The sequence below is a fragment of the Haliaeetus leucocephalus genome, unplaced genomic scaffold (genome assembly GCF_000737465.1).
Source record: "Haliaeetus leucocephalus isolate CR32 unplaced genomic scaffold, Haliaeetus_leucocephalus-4.0 Scaffold209, whole genome shotgun sequence".
Classification (NCBI taxonomy): Eukaryota; Metazoa; Chordata; class Aves; order Accipitriformes; family Accipitridae; genus Haliaeetus; species Haliaeetus leucocephalus.
Window position 1 is genome coordinate 611,005 of NW_010972645.1, and position 23,048 is coordinate 634,052.

Consider the following 23,048-nt stretch of genomic DNA (forward strand, 5'->3'; position numbering starts at 1 on the left):
GTCTCTGCCGCTCCTTCCTCCTCAGGGGGAGGATTCCTCACTCAGCCCCTGCTCCACCGGGGGGTCCCTCCCGCGGGAGACAGTCCTCCATGAGCTTCCCTGGCGTGGGGCCTTCCCGCAGGCCGCAGGCCTCCAGTCACGGCCTGCTCCAGCGCGGGCTCTCCCAGGGAGCGGCGGCCATCTTGGGGGGCATCCATCCCCCTGCTCCCCCGCTCCTCCTCCCCTCCTTCCTCACTGACCTCGGGATCCGCAGAGGGGCTCCTCTCACATTCCAATCTCCTCCCCCACCGCAGGTTCCCCTTCTTAAGAACATTCTCCCAGAGGCGCGACCACCATCACTGACGGGCTCGGCCTGGGCCAGCGGCGGGTCCAACTTGGAGCCGGGGAAGCTTCTGGCACCTTCTCACAGGTGCCGGCCCTTCAGCCCCCTCCCTGCTACTAAAGCCCCACCACGCAAACCCAAAACAGGGGTCAACCTGCAATGTTTTAAAGAAAGCCCGCATTTGAAAGGGTGAGAGCACAGTCCTTGCTTCTGTCAGCCCAAGCCTTTGCCACAGAGCAAATACCCAAGGGCCTGAGGAGCTCTGGAGAACATTGAGTTTAGCTTTCCTCCATTGCCTTCAATACTCAGGTCCCTGATACACCCTGCAGGAGACCCAGGTGGATCCTCCTGCACTCCCACCATCCTAGGGAGCATCTTGGGCTGCAGACAACGTGTATCTGGCCCAGTGTGTAATGAATAATTCATCCAAAGTACGATCCCCCCTTGAATAGCTGGCAGCCAAGGACATCTCTCTTGCCTGGGAAGTGGGGAAATAGGGAGTTTGAAACTCTTCTGTTTGATTCATAGGGCAACACCATGTTTTCTGCGCTCTGATCACTGGGTTATTTTTTAACCTGAGGTAAGCAAGTGTCTACCTCTGTTTTTTTCCCCTCTAAAAGACAATGTGACAGCGAGAACTTTGAAGTAACAAGGAAGTTCATGTGTGTGGAGAGCTGGTTGCCTCCTCACTTATTTCCCAAGTCCAGAGTTGCAGGCGTTTGCAATTATACACCATTTCTGTTTTTTTATTTAATATACCATTTTCATCTTTTTAGCAGTACACGTGGCTGCCATTCCTTGCTTTGTGATACCAGATCCAGGCCTCAGAAATGGCAGCCAGCCTTGGTTCCCGTTTTGCTTCAAGGAAGGCCCTTGAGATGCTGCAGGGGAAGCCCAAGCATGCCCTGTTTCAGTCATCTCCACACTTGTGTTTGATACATGTGCACATGCTAACTTCCTTTTTTTCTTCTCCTTTCTTTTGACAGTGGCAGATTTGGTCTCTTCTGAGCTCCCTGCAGCCTCTGGGTGATCGGAACGTTGAATTCGGCAGACAGTTACCATTCGTTCCCTGGGATCGTACCTGCCCTTGCTCTCCTCATCCCCTCCTGCGCTCCCCTTCCCTCTGATAAAACTCCAGGGTGTTGCGGTATTGCTATGGAGCCCAGGGAGACTTTGGGCAGCTCCCGGCAAAGGGGGGGCGAGGCAGACTTTCTGCCAGCCACTGTCACCTCCGCGAAGCCTCCGCCTGCCTCCGGCTGTGCGGGGGAGACGATGTTGCCTGCGGCGGGCTCGGGGAAAGGGATCCCGGTGAGCGGCGAGAGGCTGGAGCCCGAGGAAGAGGATGAGCTGGGTTCTGGGAGAGACGTGGATTCCACTTCCAATGCGGACAGTGAGAAATGGGTGGCGGGAGACGGCCTGGAAGAGCAGGAATTTTCCATCAAGGAGGCTAACTTCACGGAGGGGAGTTTAAAACTAAAGATCCAGACCACCAAGAGAGCTAAGAAGCCCCCAAAGAACTTGGAGAACTATATTTGCCCTCCCGAGATCAAAATCACCATCAAGCAGTCTGGGGAGCAGAAGCTTTCCAGAGCTGGGAAAAATAGCAAAGCAGCTAAAGAGGAAGACAGATCACACTCCAAAAAGAAGGTAAGTCCTATTCTTTCCCATATTTCCCCTTTCTCCTGAAAGCAGAGGGAGAGGGTAGGATTTAACCTGCTCAAACAGTTTGTGTCCAAGGCATAACCTTTGCAAGGTTTGCAAAGCCTCACTTGGCTGCAGAGGAGTTAATACAGAGTGGATATCAACCTGCACTGCCGCGTATGCTGCGGGGATGATCTTGAACTATCCTTCAGATGAATCAACTCGTAAGGGATCAAAAGTTTAGCTGGGTTTCTTCTATTTTTGTGCGTAATTGAGATTTAAGATTAATCATTACATGAGTGATAAATGAAGGAGCCCACTTCTAAACTGCTTTGTGTCTGAGCACTAATGCTCAAGCCTTCTGGCAGTTAAAGCTTTCGACTACATTTTTAAAATACAGGTATGTGCATGGTGAACAATTGAATCCATTCCTGTATATCGGGTGAAGGGCTCCATTATTCTTGATTACAGCATTGTGCTAGCAACACTATAGTTATGCTTCAGAAAATACTTCCATTATAAGTCTCATTTTCTTCCAGATGCATATCATTTTCTTGAAATATCCTTCTGGAAAGAAATTTTTGGTACTTTAAGTTTGGGTAAAAATTGATCTTTTTATTCTTATTTTTTCATTTAGTCAAGGAGAGGAAGAGGGAGGGAAAAGAAAGAAAATCCTTTCTTTGTATGAACTGTCTTCAGGAGCATCCTTTTGTTTTGCTGTTGGCTTGATTTTTCAATACTGTCCCCTACGCTTAGTCTTTCAAATGAATTTAGTTTAAGTGTTTTAAGCAGCACTGGTGGGGGGAGGGACACCTGGTGACTACTCATGTTATTTTGGGTGTAGTGGTGTTTTCTGTCCTATGCGTTAGACAAAGGAGCTTTGGTCAGGTTGCGGCTTTATCACAGTACAAATACTTCACCTCTGCCTCCTTAGTAACACGTGGGTATCATGATGAGTTTGGACAGGAACCCAGATTTGATGAAAGACTCATGACTATCTCCAAAAGCTGGACAAATTCATCTTGGATGTAGGCATCCACTGATTAGGGCTCGGGGCTTGGATCCCTCGCTGTGCAGAAGGTCCCTTCTTCCCCCATACTTTATACACTTGATGGATGCTCAAAGGCTACTTGAAGTCTTGAGGAGGCTAATTGCCAACGGCTCTCCCTGGAGACAGTCTGCTTGGCAGACTTAGACCAAAATTCTGATAACTCTAAATCACTTTTTGAAGCATCAACATTTCCCATTGACTCAAGGCAGAGCCCAGGGAGATTAACATTGCTCACTCTGAGAGTACTTCTCTTAGAAGCTGAACTTGAAAAAAACCCCCCAAAATCAAGGGGATTTTTTTCTTAGAAACCTGCTAAATGGCATACTCCATGTGCATGAAAAAAATAGCTCTTTTTAGCACAGCAGAGGTTTGGCCCTATAATACACTGAGAAGAGATTGTCCCACCTATTGAGAAGGATGGGCTGCCTTCTTTGCACTGAGCAATGTCTTATTTCCACTTCCCTTTCCTCCCTGAATACTTGCAGAGGTCTCAGGGGAACTAGCGGTTGTGTGCGACCATGCTCGGTGACAGCAAAGGTGTCACAAGCAATCCCTCCATGGCCGTGCAGGGAGAAAAAAAGACTTGCAAAGTGCTGCCTACTATGCATGGACCGTGGAGAATATGACTGCTTAGAAATCGGAGCTTTCATTTCTATTTATCACCCAGTCAGATGGGTATGGAAGGCATGTTCCTTCCTTCATGTGGCCATCCAAAAAGGTTAAATAAATAAAGCTAACTATAAGGAAACTATGTGCAAAAAAACCCAACCCCAACAACAACAAAAAGGCACCTTGTAGTGTGGTTACGCTCAGGGTGAGACTTTAATTGCAGAAAGTTTGAAGGAGGTGGATCATGGCCCAAACATGGCTGCATCCAGCCTGTGCTTGTGCTGTGAGGTTTGAGCTGGCCGGTGCTGCGTTCATACCCCATGCTCAGGCTGGAAGCGCTTTGGGACAGCACTGGCCTAATCTGGCCATTAAAACAAAACAAAAAAAACCCCAGCAGGTGGATGCTCTGAGCAGATGGGGAGAAGGCTGCCGCACCGGCGCATCTATTAGCATAACACCCAACGGCTGCCGCGCGGCAGCTGCTGAGCTGGGGCTGTGGCGGAGAAGTCCCCAGCAGGGATCTGGAAGACCCCAGTGCTGTGATCTCAAGGGGTTTGATGCCTGCAGACCTGCAGCCTGCATCACCAGGATGGTAAATAACCTGTATCTCTGCAGCCGAAGGGATTTCGCACACGACTGCCTTTTAGCTCATGGGTTGCAGGATCAGGCCTTGGCTGTGAATATGTCGTATCAAGAGGTGATGAAAGGCACTATAGGAGGGGGAGGTTGGAAATCAGTGGGAGAAGGGTTCCAGTGCTGGCAGTGCGACCTCTTTCGTGGCCGATGCATGCGTCTCAGGGCAGTTACAGAGATTTGGGGGGGGAAGATAATTAGGAGGAAACAGCAAGTGGAAGCTCAAATGGAGCTGAAACTGTCTGGTCCACCTGTGGGTTTCCCTGGGAGAGAGGACGATGTAGGTACCTTCTGTGCATGTACTTGCAGACCACTGAGAGCTGTGGTAGTGGTTAAAAAATAAAAGTGATTGTCACATTTAAATGATTCTGGCGGTTTTGATATTTCAGAGTTAGGCTGTTTGGTTGCCTGTTGCTCTAATCAGTGCAAGCTCCAGGAAAGCAGCTACCGGCAGCAGCAGGAAGGAACAACGTGTTTAAACCAGTGGGGCAGATCTTCAGCTGGCATCACTCCATTGTCCTCCTTGGATTTTTGCCAGGAGAGTTTGGCCCAATGTACACATTTCCCTTGTGCATGGGAGCAGCATCATATTTGGGTTTACCACCTGGCTTATGGATGCAGGGCCTATATACAGGCCCCAGAGACATGTATATAAAGATGGAGAGCTGAGCTGCAAGTGCCGTGCTCATGTGTCTGGTGGGTGGGAGCCGTTGTCCTGCACCTCATGGAGTAGCACCTGAATTTATCTTTCCCCCTGAGGAGGAGAAAACTCTATCAGGACTTGAAAAATCACTTAAGTTTGTTGCATAATAATTTCAGCCACATCTCCAGTAGTCCCCAGTGCTTTGAAATACCACTTCAGCATTCTTGCAGGAGTTTCAATACACACAGCACAGAGGGCAAGTAATGAAAACATGGAAGCAATTTAAGTAACAGCATGTGGGTACACAAAGGACTGGTAATGCCAGCAATGTAAAAAGGGGCTGTGAACTGGGGATATAGCATTTATTCAGTGGCCACTTAGGGAGGAAGAAGATATGCCTGTTCCTAAGCTTGCCACTGCTCTGCTAATTAGGCAATAGGGGCTAGTGCCTGATTTCTAAAGCTGTGGTCCAGGGAGCGGCGGTGATTAGAAGCGGGCTCTGTGGAGAGCCACGCTGCTCATGTGCCGAGGCCTGGGTTTTTTTTGCCTTTGATTCCAGCTGCTACCCTATATTAAAAGACGTAAACATACATTAAATACTTTCCTCATGTTGCTTTTCCGTGTGAGCAATCGCCCCGGGGATGTTATGCGATCATGAATGGGAGGGGAGGGAATCCGGGAGAGGATCTTGCTGGGTGCGGTTGCTGATGCCCCGGAGCGGGGAGGGAGGCAGGGGGTGAGAGAGCATCAGCGTTGGGAACCTCTGCTCTGCCACCTTGAATGCTTGGCTGCAACCCAACAACTTTTGGGGTTTCTTTTAAGTCGTGACCACGCCAAGTTTCACATCGGCTTCCCCTTCTTGAAAATAAGAGTGAAGGTAGTTTCCTAACCCCTTTCCCGGGGCTGCTCGGAAGGTGAATGGTAGCTTGGGATGTCCGTGTGGCTGCTTGTGCGGCAATTGGAAAGCACACAAACATTCTGTAAGCGTTTGCTCTTATTTCAACCCTTCGGTGCCTGGGGATGGAGTGGGCTGAACCCTTGCCACTTCTAAACCCGCAAATGGCTCCATTTCATTTAGTCTGATTGGAGAGGGAGGGAAGAAAAAAGCCAGGAGCCTAAAGGATGTCCTTCTGGCATGTTGGCAAGCCCTGCAGCCGCTGCTCTCCCACCTGCAGCAAGGTTGCTCGAGTCCAGCGTCCTCAGCATCACTAAAGGTGCCTTTTCCTTCAGATAAGGAAACATGCTGTCAGTCTGGAAGGGCACTGAAAGCGTGGCACCAAATGCAATGAAGCAATCCATCAGCATTCCCTGCCTGTCATGTAGCATTTAACAAGCCCCAGATGAGCTGTATTTCCCTGGTTTTGTTTTATTTCCTCTTCCCCCCCCCCCTCCCTGCACTTGCTGCTCTCTGTTTTCTTATGTCTGCAAACACTTCATTTTCCACCCCCTTCTTTCTCTAAGCGTAGCCTGATAAAGTTTCTTTGGAGCTTCCATCATATGCATAATGTCCTGCTTTGGGGAATGTAAACTCATTTTTTGGTGATTATTATTGCACTGGGATTTTTTGAGAGCTTGGGATGGGTGAATGCATTTTATTGCTGAGAGATAAGCAGCAGCAAGTCAATTGGAAGTAAAGCTTCCTTGTGTGCAGTCAGAGGAAACTCTATCCTTGGATTTTCTTGCAAGATTCTTTTTCCCTTTGAGTTCCTGTAGGTATTTGCCATTTCTCTGCAGGAAGCAGTTCTAGCACATTTTGCCTTGAAATTCAATTCATTGTCTTCCTTTCCTCTGTCCCACACACGCAACTTTCTCCTGCGGTTCGCCTTTCCTTGAGGACTCTCTCATTCGCATGCTTTCCCCTTTGCACCCCTCCTTCTTCCAGAAGATCGTGAACACTTCCCCCCCTCTCCTTCCCCCTTCTTTGCATCGCTGACTGCACATTGCACTTTCCCTCCAGGTTTTCATGTGCATCCGCAGCTGTTGTCGGATTACCCCTGTGCCGGACTCCTCTCCCTGGTGATTTGTGTGCATGATCGTCCAATTGCTCATAGTGCATGCTTATTCCTTTTTGCTAAGGGCATCCCCATGTGAGATGTCCTCTGAATCAGCTCTTCCTGTTGCGATCCCAAACGTGGCTCGGGGAGTTGATATAAGTGCTTGCTCCCTGTGCTGCGTGTGGCTTAGCAAGGAGGCGAAGGCACTTGCAAATTTGTGGTGGTACCTGCTTGAAGTGGCGGGCTTTGATTTACAGCTGCTTTTTCTTTTTTTTTTCCAAAAGATGGAGCCTCCACAGCCCCTTCAGCCTGGACCTGTTTCTCAGCTGGTTTGGTCCCAGGTCTTGCTTAGCAAAGTCTTGAGGCTGCTCTAAATGATGCTGGTGGCAGGTACCTGAGGCTCATGCTAGCAGTGTAGACCTCGGCCTCTGCCCAGGTAATGGAATAGTGGTAGAGCCCCAGAAGTGCCAGCAGAGCGGGGAAGTCTTCTAGTTATGTTTAAGGTGAAACTGGCTTCTGAGCAGCTGAGAGACCATTTCAGAGCTGCTCTAACAAGCACAAGGCTCCTGGCGTTTTTACAGTCTTTCTACACAAACATATGGGTGCAAAGCTACACAAACTCAGCTCTTTGATATTCATCCCAGGTTTCTTTTTGGCTAGCTTTCCTTTCTACCGCATTGTTGAAGGCACAAATGAAACAGCTGCAGTTTGGTGCCCTCCTACCAAAATTACCTCGGGCTCCCCCCAAAAAGAGAGCAGGAATGAATTTCTTTGTAAAAAACTTCAGAGTTTAAGAAACCAGTTTTGCTATGAGCTGAGAACCACTCAGGCCTAGGTCCATCTTGGTCCTTGAAGGCACCTGAGGTGCCCAGACTGGGAGCTGAGTCCTTTTGGGCTCCCATGTAGTCACCTAGAGGAGGCTGGTCCCTCCTGAAGGTGGTTCAGTCCTCCCTCTGAAGAGCAGGGAGGGCTGGATCCTGGCTCTTACCCTTCCTTCTCCTTCTCCAAAGCCTGCTGGACCAGTGTCCACCTTGCATTGTGTCATGGATACCTTGTGACAGGAATAAGGCAGAGTTTCTTTTCCAGCTCTGTGCTCTGCCTGAGCCAGCTGATGCCCATCCCTCACTGTCTGTCTGCTCCCAAAGAATTATGACCTTTTTTTTTTTTTTTGCACGTAGTCAAGTATTTCTTAAAGAAGCAAACATCTGGCAGTGAAGGGATGGGCTGGGGAAAACTAAGCAGGCTTTTACTGCTTAATGCAGAGTGCCAAATGAGGAAGACTCATTGTATTTGATTAGCTGCCATATGACCAGGACTTGTGGAGGCCATCCGTGTCGAGGACAAGTTTTGTTTTGCAGCAGTCACTCCCATGGCCGAGTTTCGATGGCCTTCTGTGACATTTCCTTGTTTGCTTGTGCTGTTTTCTTTTCCAACCATGACAAAATATCCCCAGTACTGGTTATGGGGTTGAGGAGATACTGCAGGGAAGCAACTGAGGAAGCAACTGGGAGCAATGCAGGGAAGCTGGAGGTCCAGCTGGAGGTCCCGCAGTCCCCACCACTGAACTGCAGGAGGGGATGGGTGCTGCTCCCAGCAGCGTCATGAAGGTTTGGCCAAGTCAGTGCATGCTGGTTGTGTTTCAAAAGCACTGTGGCCTCCAGGCTAACAGAGATGTGCTGGAGACATGACGCGCTGGCATGTGCACCCAGAGCTGCAAACCTCTGTACTGGCTGTGTCTTCATTTGCAGAGGTTTTGGGATGCACAGGGGTGTCAGTCTTTCATGCAAAGGCTCACATTCCTCTAGCATCAACTTTTGCATGCTGCGCTCCCTCTCTTCTCCTTCCAGGCGTGCCTGACCACAGATACCTTCTGATTTACCTCCAGCTTTTTCATCTTCAATACCTTTTTCACACACACATGCACGTACACCCAGCTAGCCCCTCAGGTCAGGTCTAATTCTTCACATGCTTTATTCCCAGATGGGTTTCTGGCTGCCCACATTCACCTGCATAGTCAATGGGACTGCGTGATGGACTCATCTTGAGTTTATTTGAATGGAAAGAGGAGCTTCACCTGGTGCTCTCAGCTTGCCTTTTTTTTCTTTTTCTAAGAGCACCGAAACTTGTGAAAGTTGGTTTCTCACCACTTTCCTGTTATTTGGCTTCTCTGGTGTCTAATGATGAGTGAACTTGCTGGCCAAGCCCTCTTTGGGAGCCCCTCAAGGGTCCCTTTCTTCTGGCCAGCAAACAATTTGAACAAAGCTTTTTTGAATACCGTATCTCAAAGACTTCTGTTCTCACATCAGATTTTATCAAAATTGGTCAAAATATTAAAAAAAATACTGAGAAGAGGATCATGCGGGCAGGCAAGGAGTTTGTGTGTGCATTCACATACGCACAAATGCAAACACAGTGTGATCACATTAGCCTTGTTTCCTTAGGAAACCAGCCTAAAAATATCCAAAGTAAACATGCATTGTTTTGGTTTTTAACGCTGAGACTTTTCCAACTCTTGAACCTTAAAATGATTCCATTTGATACGTGACCCTTGAGGACAAGTCCAGTTAGCTGTGTTTTTGTAAGAGCGTTATTTTCCATTTCTTGCCATGACCTCTAACGTGAACTAGACCAGTGGCTGTTGGCCTCTTCATTTCAGGACATGAAGTGCTATTTCTACATCTTGATTATATTTGGACTCTGAGCTGTGGGTGGTTGCTATCAGGAGAGTGATTCTTAAGCTATGGTGCATGTACCACTAGCAGGACACTGCTTCCAAGTAGGATGGTCAGCCTGGAAAAAACTACTTCTCCAGGGTGGTATCAAGCAAAACACCTTGTTATTGTCTTCTTTTTCTTTGTGGAGCTGTGGGCTAGCAGTGAAAGGGACAGTAGAAGGGCTGAGGTGTCTTACTACAGAAATGAGGTTGCGTATTTGAGATGGGGCTTGAACTGTGGCCACTGTGGAAGATAGGATTGCTTAAGATGAGGACATGGTCATTCAAGACTGACAGTCAACTGTAGCTGTGTTTGCAGAATTAAGTGTCTCCACCAGGCTTGTTTTAAGATGATGCCTCATGTTCCTATTGTACAGCAATGATGTCTACTGTTGGCAGGTCCTGTATGAAGGCATCAGGAGAACCTCCTGAAAGAAGTTCACAAGCTCTGTAGAAATAAAAGGAGGAGAAATGAAAACATCTTGTCTTTTAAGTACAGTATGTGAAATAGAGTAATGAGATTAAGTGACTCAATCAAGGAATCTGTCACAGGCCAGGGTAACACTCGGACCTTTTTCATTGAGCTGTGGTTGCTTAACCATGACACAACTGAGTCTCCCAGGTGGTGGCCTGTTCGTCAAGCATTGGGTGCGCAGCCCTTCTGGAATCCAGTCCTCTTCTACTTGTCATTGAAACTGGTGAATTTGTTTCACAGTTATTAACTCTCTGCATCTTCACTGCTAGCTTAAAAATAAAATTTATCTCAAAGAAGAGTTAGGCCTTGATGCAGAAATGAGGGGGGTGGAGTTTTGGGGCCAGTGTGCAATCAGTAGATTGAGATGCCCTTACTAGTCCCTTCTGGTCTGTAAACCCTAAAATGTGGTAAGAGTCAAATGAAGAATATTTACAGGAGGACTCATTATCTTCTCATCAGTTTCTCATGGCTCTCTGTCTCACCTGGGTGGCAAGGTTTGTAGAGAGATGGTATCTTTTATTGACATCGGTGTTACAACAACTCTACCACTATAAACCTGGGTGGTTCATTGAGGAATTTCAGCACTTCCCAGCTTCGTGTGAGCCGTTCTCCATCCACACGGCTGAAAGATGAGAATCAGCCCTGAGGGGATTTGCGGGTAATTTTGCCTTGCCCAACGCTCTTGGGAGGAATGCGGTGGCACAAGCAAATGAGCCAGAGGCCACGGCCCCACTCTGCTGGCTCTGTCTGGTGAGGAGAGGGCTGAGCAGTGGACGTTTGGATGTGTCGCCACTGATTACGACCTTGCTTCACCGTGGGGCACTATCGCTGGTTCCCCACCTGGTGCTTCTGTGAAAAGGCACTTCTGTAACGCAATTGGCAAGCGTTTCCCAGGAGGATACCTAGGAAATAGTTTCCTCATACCTTTGAGGTAGAGTTTACACTGTAATTTCTAAATGGACTGTTTTTTCAGTAGGCTCCCCCATACCCCAGCATATGCTAAAATATTGTGCTGGCCTGGGTAGCTTCACCTAAATTTTACCTGCTGTATTCCCAGGTGGTTAAATTGATGAAAGCTCATCCTTAAAGACTAAGAAAAATAGACCTGAGGCAGATATTTTTTTTCACTGGGGAGCAGCAGCACTAACAGGGGCTTGATGAGCCCTCGTTTCTGCCTCCCACCGAAGTATTTGCAGCTGCAGGGACAAGTCCCTACACCAGTATCCTACCTAATCTGTATTAGTGGGGAGCTTGAAGGCACTTGTTTTATTGCATCTTCCACTGGGAACCAATGGTACTGGATTGACAACATGGTTTACTTCTTACACCCCATGTATGTACAGGTTAGATGTGCATAATTAATTTGTCTTGCCTGTTTTCTGATGTTGCATTCACCAGCACTCAGCTGAGTACTCTTCCCAAAGACAGCCTCTCGCTTTCCATGGGATACTTTTCTTCAATAATTTATGTAATCATTAGGACGAATTCCCTCCAGCCTTTTCTCTCTCTTGTCTTAATTCCATTGCATTACTTGTAATTATATTCCTGATTTGAAGGAGAGGTGGGGGGGAAAGCCTGTTTCCTTCTGTGGCTTACAGCACAGCGATTGCAAGAGGAACTGGGAAGAGCGTGATGGGGAGGGATCGATCTGTCCTTAGGTCATTGACTCTGGGCGTGGACAGGAGCTGCTATTAGTCACTCGGGGACAGCAACTGCCAACATGTTTCATGGGAATTTGTGAAGCACAGGGCAGCTCTGCAGGAGGGCAGCACATCCTTTGCTGTTCCCTGTGCTTTGGTTGGCAGACGTGGCACGTAACCAAGTCATGCTTCATCCTTGGAGGCAACTTGGGAGCTTTTGGGATATGGAGCCCTTGAGTCTGCTTGGGGCACCCTTGAAAAGAGTGGGAATTTGGCTGTCGATGTCATCTGGAGGGAAGAGGAGTTTTTAAAGAAAAGGGAGGGCAGCTTGTCATGGACAGCCAGATCCTCAACCTGAAGCATTTGAGTGTGATGAAAGGACTGACAGGGACTTACCCTTGACTTTCTGCGTCTGTGGGAGTTCATATTACTGATGCGTATGTAAGACTAGTGAAGTAGGACAGTTGCTAATTACTGTCTAAATAAGCCTTTTACAATTACATTGTGAATTTGGCTGCTGAACTTCACTTCCACCTGCTAAGACGTTGGTATGGGAGATTGTCCTAAGGTGCTGAAAAGGTGGGATGGAAATGTAGAGAAACCCCATCTTTTTTCAGTCTATTTGGCCTGACTTAAGCTAATAAAACTTAGCACGAGCCCATGGGGTACAGCAGCTGTGTGCTGGAGACGTAAGTTGACTCAGTCCATCTTGGCCACATGGTTTAATAGGCCTATGTGAAATCTCTGGGTCAGAGGCCAGCCACCATGCCCATCTTTGTCACATCTCGGTGATGTGTATCCTGGCAGGTTTTTCTTTTTGTTCCCTCCCCGGCATGGAAAGAACCATCTGCTGGGTTGGCTTTCAGAAGAATTTTGAAAAATACCAATTTCCCTTTGTTGTGAGGGGGGGGGGAGACATGGGACAGAAGGGGAAAGGAGAGCCTGACCTAAAACTAAGCCAGTATTTGCAGGGGTTTTAGAATAGCTCGTATTGTGTTTCCTACTCCCCAAGGAAGGGTTGTCCTCTTTCTTCTTTTCTCTTTGATTTGATTCCCTGCCACTCTGCGAGCAAGTCAGAAGCTGCAGCTGCTGCTGTCAGCTGGGAAGGGAGTCCCCTTGTTTAAAACCCATGTGTTAATCCCTAGTTAGAAAAAGTCGAAATGCTTTATGCTCTCCTTATAGCCTCCTTTGCTCGCCTGCATCTTCACTGCTTACCCACAGTCTTGCCACTCATATGAAAACACAGATAGAGGTTGACCCCAAACAGACTTGACAAGGAGCACAGGTAGGATAAAGGTCTGTAAATAAATAAACAAACCCAAAGACTGGACAAAGAGACCAAGTCTAGTTTTTGAGAGTAGGGAAGGAGTCGGAAAAGATGTCAAGTGTCTTGTGAGGTCTGGGGAAAAATTATGGGGGGCATTGGGAGTAAAGGGAGCCGTTTTTGTTGTGGTTGCTGGACACAGATGGGTAGAAATGTTTGCTCATGGGGGCTGTGCTTTGTTCCTGAGGAATAGCCAGCAGCCCAGTGGGAGAGGAATTTAAACAGTGAGGTAAGGAGAAAGGAGGATTTGGGCTCTGCCAGATGGAGACAGCCACGCAGGCAGCACTGGAGAGGGTCTGATGGGTAAATCAGAGGCCTGAGGGATTCAGGAAGGTTATCATCAGGTGTGATGCCACAAAGTTGAAGGGTGAATGCAAAGGGTGGCCTGAGGTTGAAAGGGGAGGGAAGGGAAGAGTTTTGATTTTGACCATGGCTTTTTCTCAAAAAATACCCTCCTATCTTTCCTAGTGGAACAAGAAAATGAATCACCACAGAGATAGGGAGAAAGGACTCAGATGACGGATCCTACTTACAGAAAATTGAAGGCAGTGCCCTGTAACTATCATGTCTGAATACTACCAAAGAGCATAGGTTTTCAGCACTTTCCTAAGGTCCTCCCCAGTTTGCAAGCAGAAAATTGAGGCACCCAGAGGTGTCTCACCCAGGGCATCCCACCTTCTGCTGCTCCAACTGCAGCAAGGATCCTGCCTCCACCCCCACGGCTTGGTGCATTCATCAGACTCCCAGCACCCAGCTCTCCCGATCCACAGGCTGTTGCAAGAAACAACCGGGGGCCCTGTGGGTTTTCCCTGCCACCCTTTCCTGGATGGGGTGGTGGGGGGCAGACCAGCAATGCCCACCCACCATGGCATCCCATGGCATGGGGTGGGCTGGCAGGTGGCCCAAAGCTCTCTCGCACAGGCTCCTTCCCAGCAGATTACCCACAATCTCTGCTCCCCAGTTTGGGTAGCGGGAAGGAGCCAGCAGCCGCTGTCTGTCCCCCACCCCGCCCCAGTCCCTTCCCCGCTGTGGCCCCTCGTTAATAAAGAAGCATAATTGGGAGCCCTCCCTCCGTTCCGTTCCGTCTGGTGTGAGGCCATTTGTGTGCCGGAGGAGGAGGGGCAGATCCAGCACTGGGGGGGTTGGCAGCAGGGGAGAGAGGGAGGGAAAACTCTTTTGTTTGTTCAAGTAATTTAGGCCTCAGATTTTTTTTTTTTTTAAAAAAAAAAGAAAAAGCTTGATCAACACTGCTAAAGGTGTGCTTCTGGCACATAAAAATACCTCAATAGCTGAGGGACCAGAGCGCAACAAAGAAGTGTGGATTTAGACATTTTGGTTTTGTTTCTTAGGTTTGTCAGGAGAGATGTGAATCATTAAAAAACCAACCCCCCCCAAGTTTCTGCCCTTCACTGAGATCTCTGCATCCCAGCACTGTATTTAGTTGTGAAGGACTAAAAGCGGAGCACGGGCTGCATCGATTCCTGGGTGTTGCTGCTGGGTGTTTGCTTTGTGTTTGCTTCGCTTAGCTGGGCTGAAGTGAAAGATAGGAGAGTTGCTGGTTTTTACAACTAATGAATTTCACTTCTGCTTTATATGTGCTAGCACATTGCCTTTGGAGTCAAGACTTTCTACTTTATGTGTACTAACACATTGCCTTTGGTGCCAAGATTGCAGCTCTCCTATGCCTCCCCATTCCACATCATTCCCTTTAGACATCTCTTTTTTTTTTAAAATGAGAATGGAAAATCAAAGCAAAAAAGTGACAAACATTCTTCTGTTCCTTTAGGTTCAGTAAAAGTCACCTTTAAACCTCACTGAAGGGCCTTAACTAAGTTGAAAGTGTCTGCTCTGTGATGAGTGGGCTTTGCTGTTGAAACCCTTGTATTTCATCTGCGTGAAAGCTGAGGAAAAATGAACATGGGATAGGCAGAATTTAATTTTTTTTTTTTTTAAGGTAGAGAATAGGGTAATGGTGTGAAAGAATGAATTAGTTATGGCAAATCTTATTAGTGTCCATTGTAAGCAGAGAAGCAGAGACATATGGGAGCACTTGCAAAATTATTCCTTGTTTATTCAGCTTCGTAACCGAAGCAAATTTTTTTGCATAGTGTCATTTATTTGGCAACTGGAGGGGTGTGGAAGGTGTGTGTATATGTAGCAAAAAGGGGGGAAGGGGGAATGCAGTATTGGTATTCCATTAAAACTGATGCTTGGTGCTTTGTTTGTCAGGTTTTGGCAAGGCTTTTTGCTTTGAAAGCCATTCAGAGAGGATCGGAGCAGATGGCAGGGAGATCCTGTTTGTGTTATTTTTGGACATTCCCATTGAAAGTCTCAGATTGTTGTCCTTTTTCCCCCCTTCCCCCACTCGTGTATGTTTTTCTTTCTTCCTTCCTTTCCCCTTTCCTTCTTGAGAACTTTTTCCTTTTTTTAAAGCATATATCATTAATAATACAACATCACCTAAAAGCTGGGTGTGTTTCTGATGAACCAAGCTTGTAGATATTTTATTTCTGTCTGCCTAGGTTTGGAAAAAGTTGCAGGGGCAACTCTCTCCTCCTGAAGTGGTACAAGGGGTATTAGGAGGGCAAGTTGGGTAGGGATGGAAAGCCAGACTGCCATTTTGGTGGGTTCAGCTCAGTAGCAGCGCATTTCCCTGGTAGATCAGCAGCTGTATTAAGCCAAGGCAGCAAGTTTAGATTGAAGGTCTCTGATAAAACAACTTCAGTGACTTGCATGACACACGCTCGTGACCTCCATCCTTTTTAAGCCCTTGTGGTGGAGAGGGCCAGCTGTAGATAGACTGGAAAACTGAACTATGCCCTGGCTTTTCATGGTGGTCTTCCCATGTCACTGGTGAGATTCATTGGTCTTAGGCGGCCCGGAAGGCTTTTGTTCTGCCATCATCTGCGCCCAGACTATGCTGGGAAGAGAGAACTTCATTGCCTCGCATTCCTGGTATAAGCAGTTTTCTCAAGCAGTAATTTAGCTTCATATAACACTGCTGGAAAAAGTCTGCAGTGCTTTTCATGTGGAAGACTTCACTGAAGCCCTTCACAACCTTTGTGCAGGCAATCCAGCAAAGCTGAGCCCGGTCCAATCAGTTAAAGCACTTGGCTAGCCCAGGTCTATCAGCAAGGATGTGCATACACAAAGAAGATGGGAGGTCTTGGCTGCAGTCAGTATCCAAAAGTTCAGGTGATTCACCCCAAGCTCATCCAGATGATTAAATCTTTTAAGCTAAGCTGGAAATCTCGAGGAAACAAGCTTTCTCATGCTCATTCTGTTAGTGGTTATTCCCAGCTAGAAGCAGATATTTAAATCCTCAAATCTTTACATCAGCTGATATTAGAGGTGCTTTTGCACAGGAAAATGGTCTACAAGGGCATTAAGCTTTGGCCCAGAAAAGAGAGCAAATGAACTTTACAGGCTTTAGTTTAACTGCTCTAACCCTTTAAGACAGTTCAGTGCAGGTTTTGTTTGAGTTTGAGGTGATGATTCATGTTGGTTTTTAGATTGCTTGAACCTGTATACCCACATCCTCAATTTTTTTTTTTTTTTTTAAACTGGTGCACTGAGGGAACCCACTTCAGAAACTATCATTTCATTCTTAATTGAATGAAAGCTCAGAAGTCTTTCACTTGCATTGTAGCACCTGAGTTTCAATGTTGTAGCTCCAAGAGCGGTCTGCTCAGATGGTAGCGGGTGACCCGGGGTGTGTGAAGTGATGTCACCTGAAGTGCATTTCGCTGGCTAGAATAAGCCACGGAGGTGAAAAAAAAACACCCCAAACCTCACCTTCCTCTTGCTGTTACCTCTCGCTAGATGATGAACATCCTTTTGGCAGGATTTTTGCTCCTCAGCGCTGCCTTTTACGCCTGCCTTATTAAAGTTTGGCAGCTCCTTCTTGTTACCTACTGGACGAGCCTTCTGCTTGGAGGACCTTCCCCTGCTCCTGGGGCAGCCCGGCTGCTCTGCCCAGTGAGGGTTTCCCTTTGAGAGCTTCCAGCGATAAGGGCTTTCCTGGTCTGGCATGTTGAGAAAGGAGCCAAGCAACAGTCTCATCCCAGACAAAAGGCAAACTCGACCTACTATTTATGTAGTTACTTAAACATGATTTAACCTAAATAATGCACACTGTGACTTGGCTGGGGGAGAGGGGGGAAGGGGAGGAGAGGGGCTTGTTTCTAATGAGCCGGGAGACAGCACAATTAATTACATATGAAGGACAGATAACAGACAGCAAACTGTCTACAGTAGAGAGAAACAAAATACCGATGTGAACAATTAAAGCGTACACGTGACAGAAGGGTCAGCGATTTCTCATACAGCGGGCGGCTGGGCACGGCCCCAGGAGAGCTGCGATGGACGCTCGGCTGAGCGGCCAGCCAGGGGGGAGGCCAGGCGGGCGCGGGTTTTCGGGATCCTCCGCCATCAAAGTCGAGCAGGCGCTTCTGAGGCTGACAGGCTGCGCTCTGGGCATTATTTTCATCACATGTGCTTTTGACAGTGGAACCGTTAGCTACTAATCTCAGCGACACACGAGACGGGAGGGAGAGCGGCCGAGGTGGGAGAAAAAGAGCAAAGGCTCCGCGGGCAATTAGGTACCTGTCTCAGGATGCTGCTGGCTGCTCGGAGGAGAGCCGAGATGATGGAGGCCTTGCTTTTTTTTTTTTTAAAATGTGTTAATTTTCCTCACCATCTCCCAGATGTGGAAGCGCAAATCCCAGCTGCTGTTATATTGAATTCTTTGAGGAGTACGGTCAGAGATTTGCACCCTCTCTGCTCCCCCCCCCAAATTCTAATATTGGAGTCTGGCATAAGTTATCCCCCCCACCCCTTTCATCCTCCCTGCCAGCCCAGCCCTCAGTCAGCCCTTGGCTGTAAAGATTTGAAGGTAAAGGCCGATGGATTAGCCTAGAGAAGGGCCAAAGGTTAAATGAGCAGGGCTAGCAGCATGCAAAGGGCTACGATTGAAATATTTGCTGAATGCTGACAGGCAGCAGAATAGAGGCAGACAAGTGGCAAATTCCTGTTTTCTCCTCTAATTGAGAAAATATTTTGAGTGGTATTCAGGCAGGCTGCAAATCGAGACTCTGTGAAAGTCAGCCAGCCGGGGAGGGGAAAGAGGGGAGGACTTCAGTGGAAACAGCATTCCCGCTAAACCTGTTTCCAAAAACTTTGCGCTTAGGCTTGTGGAAATCCCTGGAGTCTGGTGCTTATGTTTTGCTCGGTCATTTTTCCCATGCAACCGTGACGTCAAAATACTCCCCCTCTGAACTCAAAATGTCTCCCAAGCAGAATTTGACACATTCCTGATGTTTTTGCAGCCACAGAAGTCTTGGTCTGCAAGTCTAGCTTCTTGCATGGAGGTGCTATGATGAAAAATATGGGTGTTGTGAGGATCCAGCTATCATCTGCTGGTCAGGAGGTGAATGAGCTGTTTCAGTGCACGATGCGGTTGAGATCTGATGGTGTGTCAATAAAACATGACAACTACTCAACCCTCAAGTACGTTCGCTTGTAGCGTGGATAATAGTCAGCTGCGTTTCAAGCTCGACTGATGCGTGATGCCTGCGTGCCCAGGCAGGGCTGTTAACAGTCATTGTGAAAGCGAAGGGATAGAAATTGTGTTTGTCTGGTGCATCACAGTTTGGCTTCACTGGGTCCTGCTTCGACCCGGTCCTCCGGCATCCCTGGCTTGCTCTTGGACATGGGTGGGAGGCTCTGGTGGTACTTTGGGGAAGAAAATTCCAGCCTGATGTGACCAAAAGCAGTTAGCTGGCCTTTCACACCCTGACATCTTCCTCCAAGGGGTGATTTAGTCCTGCACATTCCCTCTGCCCTAAGCCTTCTGCCTTCCCCTTCCCCAAATGGTCCCGCTAAATCTGATAATGTACTGAGAAGGTTTCAATTAACATAATTTCCTCCTTACTTAGAATCTGTGGTTAGTTAAGGAGCTGGGGAGAAGGGGCAGAAAGATGCAAAAAGAAGCAGTTCCTTGAGCCAAAAAGCAGCACAAGGGTCAGTGGAGTTTACGTTTGCTTCTATACGCTCATGTCATAAAACTCAGAGACCGGCTTATAAAATGTTTTCTGGAGAATGCCATAGCTGCAGTGGAGGAAGGTTTTGGCAGGGGTATATCCTATTCATGGCCAGCAAGTTGTGTTGTGTTTGGGCCATTGAAGTCTTATGCACTCCTTAAAGATACCCAGGAGGCAGTCGGGAGCTTATTTATAGTCAATATGGGCTTGGTTAAAGCTTCAACGTTCATCAGCAGGTCCAAAACTTTGTTGTTAAGCAAAGGGAAAGAGAGCTTGTCCTTCATTGTGGATCATCTGCTGAGGTCTGCCAGGGTTCCTTTCTGCTGGTCTTGCTGTACAGCTGGCCCTGGAAAGCGGGTGACAGGGTTGGGGCAATACTCCTGCTCCCGGAGTAAGGCAAGGGACAACTCTTTTCTAGCTGTATGGCCATGAAGCGGCTGGTGTCTTGGTTACTCGGCGCTGCAGATTTGTGCCTTGATTCAGGAGTGCTTTATTAGGAGCCCTGTGATGGGAGTAGGTAGCACAGTCACCACCTTACAGTGGGGAAACTGAGGCACTAACATGCTTCCCTCTGCATAATGCTCTGTATCAGTGTGAGCTGAAAGTGAAGCCCCCAGCTCCAGCCCCCAGTCACCAAACCATCCTCCTGGCTTTAAATCACGGGTCTGTCTTGACCTTCCTCTACCCCCCTCAGTCTCTGCCCGGGCTGCACAAGTGAGAACAAAGTGACACTTGTTTGCCTCGTCCAAAGAGCTCACTCAAGCAGGTGATTGTCTTGCCTCCTTTTTCAGTCCCAAAGCAAAGTGTTGAAAGTGTTGTCCTGGGATGTAAAACATCCCGTATATTCCCCCAGGACTAGATTTTTGCTTTCTGAGTGCAAGTGGCACTGAAAGGAAAAGAGGTCAAAATTGCAGGATATGGGGAATAATTCCCAGGTGCTGAAATTAGGAGAAAGATGTGAGCACTCATCCTCTGCAGTCTACACAGGGCAGGGAGCAAGGGAGCTTTAATGGCTCTAGCTGCAGTCGCTAAAGAGCTGATCCTTCATTTGCAACCCTGCCAGAAAAAAAATGAGCAAGAGGATGAGAAGTCAATCAAATTCAGTTAAAAACACCTCATTGTTTATTTGGCTTGGGGATGTCGAGAGGCCAGCAGATCTGAGACCAACACTAAACTGTGTCTTGCAGTAAAGACCATGGTTCTCCACCATGAACCCTTGTTCACTTCCAAAAGGGAAGTTTCTCTTTTCTGTGTTCAGCAAAGGAGCTTTGGTTTTATTTAATCGTGAATATTTTCAGCACATATGCTGCATCGCATTTGCATGAAGGTTTGGGCCTTAAACTCCAAAGGAGTTTGGACTCCAAAACCCAGGGGCATCCAGTATGCAAGCCAAGGAATTGGAAACAAGTATTTTGTGCTTAAAATGAAAATATCAAGCCATTAAACTTCCTCTGTTTTGATCTCCCTCTCTGCAAAGAAGGGATCTGACAGCACATGCCATCCTCTATGATAAAGGAGGTACTTCCTAAGGTCTACAAAGCATTTTGAACCCTAAAGTGATGCCTAAGCATCATTTCATTTTATTTGGCCTGCTCTGGTTTCTAGTCAAAATGAGAGAAATACAAAAACATCTTGAGTCAGCAATGCTTTTGGTTTTTGTTTGAATTTGAAGCCCCAAAAATGAAAGGGGGGGGGCAGAGTGTGAGACAGGAAATATAAACTGAAACTAAAAAGGAGACTTGAAGAAGCCCAAGAGAAATGGAAACTCTGAGCTTTGCCGGAATGTCTTCAGCTGTAACGATGTGAGGGTTGAGCTCAATCTGGAGTGGGAAATTGTATTTTTTCATGTAACAAAAAGAGAAGAGCTTCCCTCAGGGAACTGATGAGTTTGGTCACCTCAAAAGTTTTAGTTTCTAAAATAATACCCATAATATTAACATCTTTTAGTAGAGTTTTTTTTTTGTGGGGAGAGCCAGACAGGTTTGGATATCAGTTTTCAGGGGAAACTGAGGCTCACAGCTGTAACCTGAGTTGCCACGGGTTATTCATACATGACCCACTGTTCCAAAAAGCTTAAATTTCACAGTTTCCAGTGCTTTATCCTCCAGGCCATAATGTTTCTCCAGGGTCATCTACTCAGTTGCTCAGGATTTTATGTTGAGAAGAACCAGCTTCTGACCAGAAGTTTAGAAATTTGCCCCATTCACAAAGCAAATTTATTTACTATTTTTCTTCCCTGCATGTGGTTTCTGGTTCTCAGTGTCTCATTTCTCTGGAATAGGTTAAAAGAGCCTCCTGGCAGCCCCATGACACAGAGTTTCAGAGAAGAAGTGACCAAAAACAAGTTTGGGTAAATGACTTGTTTGGGTGTTTGTAATCTGACTCAACAGTCCAGACCTTGATTTTTATCTTCTCCAATGAGTGGGTGGGAGGCATGGGTGATAACAGTTCAAAGCAATGCAGTTCCTAGCATCTGGGGCTAAAAAGAGGAATGGTATTTTACAGTAAGAGCTATCAACATTGTGATATGGTTAATTCAGTTGCTTGCCCCATTGCTGCAACATTTTGTGATGGGGATAGTGGCTCAGTTCATTCCCATTTCCTACAGGACACTGCCTTTTTGGAATACTTTAGGAATTATAGATATACTTTATCCTTCCCCCATTGACTTTACTTGTTACACCTCAGGCAAATACAATGAGCAAGTTTAGGTGAAAGTGAACATCAAATGTTAAAAAAATGTTGAGGTAACATGAAAGGGAGTTGAAGAAAAAGAAGAGTTTGGTAAAGTTTGATAAGTTTTTTTTGGAAAGATCTCCCTCAAACTTTGAATGAAAAGAAAGTTGTCCTTGCCTTCCCCAAAAATGTAATTCTTTTTTCAAAGACTAAAGATGTGCAGAAATTGGAGTGTTTTTCAGACTTCAGACATCTACAGAAAATTCTGCATTGCCTTTGGGGAATTTAAATGAAAATGAACATACTTTTTTTTGGCCAGTTTTGGCTAGATAGGAGAGATCATTGGGCTTTTTTTTTTTTTTTTTAAACTGACACCATTATTAAACCAAGTCCAAACTGAAGATTTGTAAGCATTCAAGTTCCTCCCACTGGTTTGATTTAGGCCTTTGAAACTCCAGGCAGGCCAGTGAGGAGGCTGGCTCCGGCGGGCAGAAGCTGTGGCCACCACCACACTGCCCTGGCCCTGCTGCTCTGCCTGGGCTCCCCCAGCCTCTGCTGGGAATTAAGGGGCTTTCGGTCATGCTTTGTCTTCTTTGCCACAAATTAGGCTGCCTGGCTGGCTGCTGCTACGTCCTCGCGCTTGCCACTGACTCGCCACTCTGATTCCTGTAATTTTAGGTCCAGCTCTTGCAGCAGTATGAAGGCGTAGGCTTAGGTCCAGTCTTAAACAGTGGATTTGTGGCCCATTGTGACTCAAAGTCTTGTTGTTTTTTTTTAATTTCCAACCCGGGCGCTGAGACAGCTGACATGGGGAGTTGGGGAAGGCAAATGGCCTTAAAGCATCCCTAAGGTTGAGAACCTAGTGAGAACCACCAGCTAAGACAAGCATTGTGGCCTTGCACCAACACCCATCCGCTTCACGGCTGGGGGATGTGGGACTCTCAGGATGGAGGGGCTCAGGTCTTCAGGCTGCTTTTGCATCTTTGACTCTTCATACTAGTGATGTGGTTGGGCTTCCTTGGCCAACGAGGGGCACTGTGCCGCAGCAATAGTCCCTGAGTGCGTTCCCCCTCTTGCCGGCATGGTTAGGCATGGTATGGCCCTGAGGAAGCTCTTCTTTAAGGGTAACAAAAGTCCTTTAGCCTTTGTAAGGCCAAGATGGGCAAACACAGTCCCCTGAGCTTCATTACTAGTGGTCTTGTACCTGTTGGAGGTTGAATTATCCAGATCTTGACGGATCCATTATGCCTGGATTAGTCCAATATTTGGATGGGAGAGCTTTTGAA

At 47.2% G+C, this 23,048-nt stretch overlaps 1 protein-coding gene across 1 annotated transcript in view; it reads left to right on the forward strand.

Moving 5' to 3' along the window:
• Positions 1-1,477: 1,477 nt before the first annotated feature.
• The window catches only part of SETBP1 (SET binding protein 1), a 241,708-nt gene continuing 220,137 nt past the window's right edge, over positions 1,478-23,048 (forward strand). Inside the window, 2 exon segments of the mRNA XM_010566386.1 lie at positions 1,478-1,973; positions 5,187-5,195. Coding sequence (XP_010564688.1) covers positions 1,478-1,973; positions 5,187-5,195 — 505 coding nt within the window.